Source organism: Girardinichthys multiradiatus, chromosome 19 (genome assembly GCF_021462225.1).
Source record: "Girardinichthys multiradiatus isolate DD_20200921_A chromosome 19, DD_fGirMul_XY1, whole genome shotgun sequence".
Taxonomy (NCBI): Eukaryota; Metazoa; Chordata; class Actinopteri; order Cyprinodontiformes; family Goodeidae; genus Girardinichthys; species Girardinichthys multiradiatus.
In genome coordinates, this window is record NC_061811.1 from 14,732,598 (window position 1) to 14,741,330 (window position 8,733).

Consider the following 8,733-nt stretch of genomic DNA (forward strand, 5'->3'; position numbering starts at 1 on the left):
CCTTTTGTTCAACTTCCTATCTAAGAGAAAAGGCTCTTAAAGGCTCCTATTTACTGCAGTGTTATTAGATAATTAATTTATCCTAACGTTAAAGGAGCCTTAATAAATTGATCCACGTTCATAGTTCACCACCTAAAACATTCTCAGTTTAGTTCACAGCCCCAACATGAACTAGTTCTCATCTATTTATCATATTTTGTCTGAAATAAAGTCAAAGAATATATATGTAGGTATGACATCAGTAATTAGCATATCAGTTTTCATGGCACAGTATGTGGAACCTGTTCCTGTTGTTTTGCTCGCATAAACTGTATTTTATTATTGCCCATTTCCCAAAACAGCTGCTCTAATTTACATATTTTAATGTTTTTGCCATCAGTTTAAGCACACTAGCTGACAAAACCTTCTGTCACGTAAATTACAAAAATCATGTGTCCTTTTATACCTAACTGAGAGAAAAGTTATTCGTAACAGAAACATTAACCTGCAGCTTCGTCTGCTCATCTTAGGATCTCCCAGTCATCCACCAACAGAAAAGAAGAATTGATTTTTAGTTTGCGCCTGGCCGAGCACCAGTTAGGGCTGTTCAAGCATAAATCGTGTATAAATTTCACCACCAGATGATTTTCTCTGTGCCATCTCTATAAGGCCTTCAGCCTATAACATTGATATGCATTTTTTTCCCACAAAGACACAGATATAGGAAGAAATGTCTTTTGCTCCTCTTATTTTTCTGCTCTAATGCTCTGATTAACAGTTATGATCTTTTAAATCTGATTATAATCCACACCTAAAGCCAGATACCTAAATGCTATTTTCATAACGCATTATTAACTTGCAATATATGGAGATAAGATGATTTTTAAACATTCAGTCAGGAAAAGTCACAGCTATGTTTCTGTGAAGTCTCTCTGAGAGTTTCTTTAAAAAGTGGCACTATTCTTGTAAAGAACATGTGAAAATATTTTACGCCCATTTTATTTTCATGGGAACGATTATTATTTTCTTTTCCTTTTCTCTTATGTATTCCATCTTTGTTTATCTTTTACACGCTCTCCTTCTCACAAATTTCAGATTCAGACCAGATTACAGAATCTGGGGAGCAATTTGCAGAACAAGAGCAACGACATTGAGGTCCTTGCGGTAAGTCCACTGTTTCTTTACTTTATTGTTTTCTCTCCCACCATATTTGCAAAATCACACAATGGGGAAAGTGCTTTTGATGGCTAAAACAACAATCATCATGGAGAGTAGCACCTTTCATAGTCATGCTCCCCTACTGGTGGAATTTGGTTGTGAATCCGTCCCAGTTGTTACAGAACAATGCACACTTAAAAAAAAGACAGTTTGCCTAACCTTTTCTTAATTTTTGTGGAGGGGTGTAAATGGCTGCCGTATTGAGTTTATTTATGGTTGCGTTGCAGATTATGGCCAGATAATCACAAAGAAACCCCTTCTGCTCGCTTTTATTATAATGTTGCTGCATATTTTTAATACATGTTTCAGCCGTTTGGATCTGGACTGCATCAGGATTAATGAATTTGATCTTGTAAACATGGAGGTTCCTCCACAGTCTGGAGAACTCTGGTATTTGATTCAAATATTTTCCAGGTCTGGATAAGAAAAGAACATGGAATAATGTTACTATTTCCAAGGTTCATTCCCTGTCTGGTGTTTCCTGCATTCATCTGTCTATGCATCCATTTGTCCTTCTATTCACCAATCCATCTGAACTTTTATATGGCTATTTTGAGATCATATCAAAATTGGACTGAGGACTCTGGGAAAGTGCGGAATGTGGTCAGGAAAAAGCGGAAGAAACCCTGAGCCGAATTGTCCATCTATCAGCCTGGAATGCAGCAGAATGAATCCAAGAGGCCTTTAGTCTCTTGATATTCTTTGCACAATAACCGTATCTATTTAAATATTTAATACATTGTGTTCTGTTGAGTTTGATGAGTGTGAGATAAGGCTCCGTTTTAAAACTCCACTTGTTTTTTTATCCCGTAGGTGGACCTGCAGAAGGAAACACTGATAAACTTCCTGTCTCTGGAGGTGGGTTCCCTACCAGTTTCATCAAAATCACAGCACAGTTCATAAAAATCTTGGATCCCAGGGAATGCTGTAAGGCAGGGTGGGGAAGGAAAGAACAAGCAGTAAAGGTCCAAGATCCTAGACAGGAAGAGGGAATCCCGTCTCCTTCCTTTACAGCTGCGTCCCTTGAGCAGCAAAGTGAGGGAACTCCCATACACGTTTCCACAGACGGGAAAAGTGTTTTTTGGCAAACATAGGTGACATGTGCTGCATTGAACAAAACACAGTCAGAAGGTGTTTATAATCACATTCCAAGCTCCTTACTGGGACTTTTTACCCATAAAGGTTCAGTTTCCCTTCCATGAAGTCTAATTTATAAAGTGAAGAAACACAAGAAAGGTTAGGAAATACTCCTAAAACAGTGGTCACTTATACAGACTTTCCTTTACAGCACATGTTGAAGGCAACAAGCTGAGTATGTGACACACATAAATGTTCATTGTGTTTATTGTTGGCAGTGGCTTTCTCCATATGGAAAATTAGCTCAAGTCAAACAAAAACACAGTCTAAACTCATACATATGTCATGACTGGAAAACATAAAGACCGTTCACATAGAAGCATATATTACAGCATGTGAAGTTTCACGAAGTATACATTTCATTTCAAAGTACTCATTTGAATTTTTCCACATTTGTCATGTATACAAACTTCAATGTATTTTATTTGAGGGACCAACACAAAGTAGTAAATAGTTGTGAAGTGGAAGTAAAGTGAGACATGGTTTTCAACATTTTCAAAATCTGAAAAGCGTGTTGGTGTTTGTGTTTGTCCCTCCCCAAGTCAAACCTTTGCTGTCCCACCTTTTGCTGCAATTACAGCTTTTTAGAGTTGGTCTTTACCAGCTTTACACAGTTCAAGACAACCATTTTTTTTTACCATTTTTCTTTGCAAAAAAGGTGACAACTTCAGTTGGATTGGATGGAGAGCATCAAATTTCAGTTTTTGTCTTGGCTGGATTTAGATCTGGACTTTGACTGGGCCAGTCTAAAACATGAATATGATACAGTAAAAACCATTCCATTGTAACTCTTCCTGTATGGTTTCAGTTGTTTTCCTGCTGGAAGGTGAACCTCTGCCCAAGTCTCAAGAGAGAGTGGAATACAAATGCACACCACGCTTTTCAGAGCTTTGTTTTGTAGTTCATTGCCTATAATCTGCTTCAGAGTTTGTTTTGGTTCAGTTTGTGTGACTGTTATGGTTGATAAACATTTAACCGCTATTCATATTTTTTCCAAATCTGATGGTTTCCACATCTTTTAAAAAAAAATCTTTTTCCAGTTTGACAGCGAAGAACAGTTCAACAGCAGCGTCAAGACTCTGCTGTCTCGTCTCCCAAAGCAGCGCTACTTGAAGTCCATCTGTGATGAGATTCACCACTTTAAGATTACGAAAAGGTACACTGGCAATTTCAGTTCATAGCAGTTCTGAACAGAGCTGAAAAAGTGAAAAAAGTCACTTTCAGCCTCTCTTACTAATCTAAAATGTTAGCAGTCCCAATTAGTACAGGTCCTTCTCAAAATATTAGCATATTGTGATAAAGTTCATTATTTTCCATAATGTAATGATGAAAATTTAACATTCATATATTTTAGATTCATTGCACACTAACTGAAATATTTCAGGTCTTTTATTGTCTTAATACGGATGATTTTGGCATACAGCTCATGAAAACCCAAAATTCCTATCTCACAAAATTAGCATATCATTAAAAGGGTCTCTAAACGAGCTATGAACCTAATCATCTGAATCAACGAGTTAACTCTAAACACCTGCAAAAGATTCCTGAGGCCTTTAAAACTCCCAGCCTGGTTCATCACTCAAAACCCCAATCATGAGTAAGACTGCTGACCTGACTGCTGTCCAGAAGGCCACTATTGACACCCTCAAGCAAGAGGGTAAGACACAGAAAGAAATTTCTGAACAAATAGGCTGTTCCCAGAGTGCTGTATCAAGACACCTCAGTGGGAAGTCTGTGGGAAGGAAAAAGTGTGGCAGAAAACGCTGCACAACGAGAAGAGGTGACCGGACCCTGAGGAAGATTGTGGAGAAGGGCCGATTCCAGACCTTGGGGGACCTGCGGAAGCAGTGGACTGAGTCTGGAGTAGAAACATCCAGAGCCACCGTGCACAGGCGTGTGCAGGAAATGGGCTACAGGTGCCGCATTCCCCAGGTCAAGCCACTTTTGAACCAGAAACAGCGGCAGAAGCGCCTGACCTGGGCTACAGAGAAGCAGCACTGGACTGTTGCTCAGTGGTCCAAAGTACTTTTTTCTGATGAAAGCAAATTCTGCATGTCATTCGGAAATCAAGGTGCCAGAGTCTGGAGGAAGACTGGGGAGAAGGAAATGCCAAAATGCCAGAAGTCCAGTGTCAAGTACCCACAGTCAGTGATGGTCTGGGGTGCCGTGTCAGCTGCTGGTGTTGGTCCACTGTGTTTTATCAAGGGCAGGGTCAATGCAGCTAGCTATCAGGAGATTTTGGAGCACTTCATGCTTCCATCTGCTGAAAAGCTTTATGGAGATGATTTCATTTTTCAGCACGACCTGGCACCTGCTCACAGTGCCAAAACCACTGGTAAATGGTTTACTGACCATGGTATCACTGTGCTCAATTGGCCTGCCAACTCTCCTGACCTGAACCCCATAGAGAATCTGTGGGATATTGTGAAGAGAACGTTGAGAGACTCAAGACCCAACACTCTGGATGAGCTAAAGGCCGCTATCGAAGCATCCTGGGCCTCCATAAGACCTCAGCAGTGCCACAGGCTGATTGCCTCCATGCCACGCCGCATTGAAGCAGTCATTTCTGCAAAAGGATTCCCGACCAAGTATTGAGTGCATAACTGTACATGATTATTTGAAGGTTGATGTTTTTTGTATTAAAAACACTTTTCTTTTATTGGTCGGATGAAATATGCTAATTTTGTGAGATAGGAATTTTGGGTTTTCATGAGCTGTATGCCAAAATCATCCGTATTAAGACAATAAAAGACCTGAAATATTTCAGTTAGTGTGCAATGAATCTAAAATATATGAATGTTAAATTTTCATCATGACATTATGGAAAATAATGAACTTTATCACAATGTGCTAATATTTTGAGAAGGACCTGTATTCCTGTTTACAGCAGTGAGTTCTGCAAGACATGCAAACTGATTTAAATTGTTGGAAATTGAGCTTGAACATCTTATCTTTTGTGATCAGACTTGGCAATTTTCACATACAAACTCCCTAAAAGTTTGCTTTGAATCAGCAATTAAATGGGAAAATATTGAGTGCAAAAGAAAAAAGTTGCTGAATGTTGCTTGATATAGGTACCAATTCTGAATCCCACAGCAAATTAAGGAATTACAAGATAATCTCAATTTATGCTCCATAGTTTACAGTGCATGCCCAACATTTATATGATTTATTTGATAACTTGAAACCAAAAGGGGATTCAGAGCAAGCAATGATTTTGTTCTGTAAAACGGGGAATAAAAGTAGAAATAAATGTCCGTATTTGACCTGCCGATCATTGGTCAACGCTGATTATGTTAACTGTGGCTGATTTTGATTAATGAACAATTTATTGGTGCATCAGTATTGGGAACTCTTTTTCAAATGTTGCAGAATTTTCCAGCTTCTAGCTTTTTGATCATCATATTTTTTGTATTGTACTATTTAAAGGACATGCATCATTAATTTTAGATCTTTTCTTTTAACTCTTTTTACTTGTAGCTCATATTTGTTTCATTTCCATGACCAAAATCAATCAATTAATCAATAAAAACAAACACAAAAATGAGGGAGCACAAGGCAGTTGCTGAAGAGTGATGGAGTTGCATTTGTAACACTTAACTCAGGCATCATAACACATTGTCCTCAGAGAACAAAAATAGTGATTGCCATGCAGTAGATTAGAGACTAAATAAACCGGAATTCTAGGAAAGGACTTAAAAGCTCTGTAATTCACCACAGGACTGAATGATTGCTTGTTAATATATATCTCACAGCAGCATTCAGATTAGTTGTTGCCTTTTCTGCTCTTGTTTTGAATAGCATCATTACTCTTAGAAGAATACTTTATAGTAGGGTGCCATGCAGTAATTGATTATGCATGTCTTTTCACCATATGATCAGTCCGTGTTTTACTTGTTAGGATCTGACTGCACTGCAGTAATGTCAAAACGTTATTTTAAGGACACAACACTGAAACTGCTTAGTTACTTTCTAACAACAAGATGTCGTTTGACCTTAGAAAAATCACTCCAGGCTTATGCTACTCATGTGGACGTTGAACAGGAAGATGAAATTCTCAGAGAGCGTAGCTTTCACATGTTCTGTCCTTGATTTAGCTCAGAAACAGACAAGAAAATTATACTCTTAGTAATCAGTAAAGGAAAGCATTCTCTTACCTGATAAGTTTATAAGCAATAATTGCAATCCTCTCTGTGGTCTGGCTGTTGACTCCCTGCTCGGGTGTAGCTGAGGCATGGACTGTGTTCAACACAGTTCATGTCATTTATTGGTTTGTTCCTTTCTTTAAATCTAAGATGTAGATTTTTTTCATTATTCTGTTGCCAACAGAGATTTTTTGGTAGGTGAAGGAAAATCTGTCCTTCATAACTGTGTTAAGTTGCTCATCCAATGTTTCCTACATTAATCATCTTTGAAGCAACAGGGCTCGCTACATCCTTTTTCTGTGGTGCCATTTGAGATATTCCCATTAGAAAAGTCTTTTTTTGTCAATAAAAGACATTTGTTTTCTGTTTATACCAATAGAGTAACAAGTCAAAATACGTCATCATCTTTATGTGGTCGTGTCTTCCTGTTTTAGCGGGAGTAACGGAAATTTCTCTTTTTGCTTATTAGAATTGCTTTGACATTGCTTATCTGCAGGAGGACAGAGATTTGTTTTTGTTTCAAAAACAGGTTTTTACGTTTTTTGGCACTTAAATATATGTCCTTTAACAATATACATAAAAAATAAAAACTAATGCTGTTTCTCAAAACAGAAGCCAAAACCAAGTAGGTAAATATGTTAAAAGACATACATAAAAAAACTTCCTTTTGTAGGCAACTGCCACTCCCCAACGCCAGGTGTAACAGTGACAGCCAGAGCTTCAAAGACGGCTCTTAGACAGATAACCACTACCTTGAAGAACACTAAATCCTCCGTTGATCCTGTTTCCTGAGGTACAATCTGGAAAAGGATTCGCCTTGTTTGGTTGTCTGGATCGTAACACCTCAGCCGACTGACGCAGGCCAGCTCCCCAGAGCGAGCTTTATGAATGAGACAACAAGAAAATCAAAGTCTCTCCAGCGCAGTTGGTTTCAGTTTCCCATTTCTGCTTTTTGTTTGCGTTGCCTGACTGATAAACGAACACCACATAGCCAGAGTAGATGTATGCATTCGGTATCTGTTTTTTGTCCTTTCGTGTACATGTTTTCATTGAATGTGAGGAACAGGCAGCTGAGGTCAGATTAGCGGGGTAAAGGGCTTTCGCAACAGTCACCTTGCTGCAGCGGAATCATAAACTAAACTTATCTCATGGGCTTTACAGGCAGTGACCTTTCCTTTGAATCAAAACTGTTGCATGTAGACATACATCTTCACCGCTGTTTCAACTCGCCCACAGCCATGCTGGCGGCTCTGCAAGACTGTTCTTAGACAAGCAGCGTAATCATTATATGTGTTTAAAAAAAATGCTTTGTAAAGGTTCTCTCCCACCTCCCTTTTTCACATAGTTTCTGTTAGTTCACAATTTAGGACTAACAAAGGGGTTTGTTCACATTTACTGCAACCTACAAGGCTGTTTCTCTTGAGATCTGCTCCGGGCAGAGTTGCACCTCTTACTGAACAGGACTTAGTCTTTAATAAAGTTTCCAGAAAACCTCCTGGCTAAATTTCATTATTCTGATTTTGAGATGTTCTATTTGGATGTGGAGTATAGTTTTTTTTTTTTTTTTGCCCCTAATATAACAACCATATGTTGTCCTCTTTCAGGGTGGCTGTGGTGGTCTTGTACAGCTATAAAGATGACTACTACAAGATCCTTTTGTGAGAACCAAACAACTCTACCGGCCAAGGGAAGGATTTCACTTTGCCGGAGGTTCAGCTGCTTCTCAAAGACTGCATTTTGTACACGGAGCTGCAGATTCTGTTCAAAGATTGGACAATTTTTCCATTTGGGGGAATATGAAAGTCCCAAAGACACAAGTGACTCTTGTTTTATCATGTTGAATTGTTCTTTAGCTCTTTGAGCAAAACTCCTCACATTTCCCAAAAACATTTTGCTGTTTTATGGTATGAACAAGAGGTTTACTGGGCTTTGTTGCCTTAATACAAATAGATTTTGAAAGGAAAAGGGCTACTTACTGCAGATTATGTGTCATCAGGAGAAGATGGAGGGAATAAATAATTTTTTCCATTTGTGTTGACTTGGCCATTGTTTCTGTGCAGAAGACAGCAGAGCATAAACAGACATTTCATCCATTGTTTATTCATGATAAACATTACATCACAAGCTTTTGAGGGACTTTCTGAATCCTTTGAAATTTGTCTATATATTTTTATATATATGTCATATTTTCTAAAAATAAAAGATCCAGTTTTATAAAGACAAAAATATTAGCACCCCTAGTAAAGATATGTAA

General features: G+C 38.4%; 1 protein-coding gene across 2 annotated transcripts in view; it reads left to right on the forward strand.

Annotated features, from left to right (window-relative positions):
• eif2ak4 (eukaryotic translation initiation factor 2 alpha kinase 4) overlaps window positions 1-8,509 on the forward strand; it is a 36,976-nt gene extending 28,467 nt beyond the window's left edge. For both annotated transcript variants that reach the window (XM_047392885.1, XM_047392884.1), the window contains 4 exons: window positions 1,075-1,143; window positions 2,011-2,055; window positions 3,375-3,490; window positions 8,084-8,509. In XM_047392885.1, coding sequence (XP_047248841.1) covers window positions 1,075-1,143; window positions 2,011-2,055; window positions 3,375-3,490; window positions 8,084-8,141 — 288 coding nt within the window. In that variant the 3' untranslated portion in view covers window positions 8,142-8,509. The remainder of the gene's footprint in view (window positions 1-1,074; window positions 1,144-2,010; window positions 2,056-3,374; window positions 3,491-8,083) is intronic.
• The last annotated feature ends 224 nt before the right edge of the window (window positions 8,510-8,733 follow it).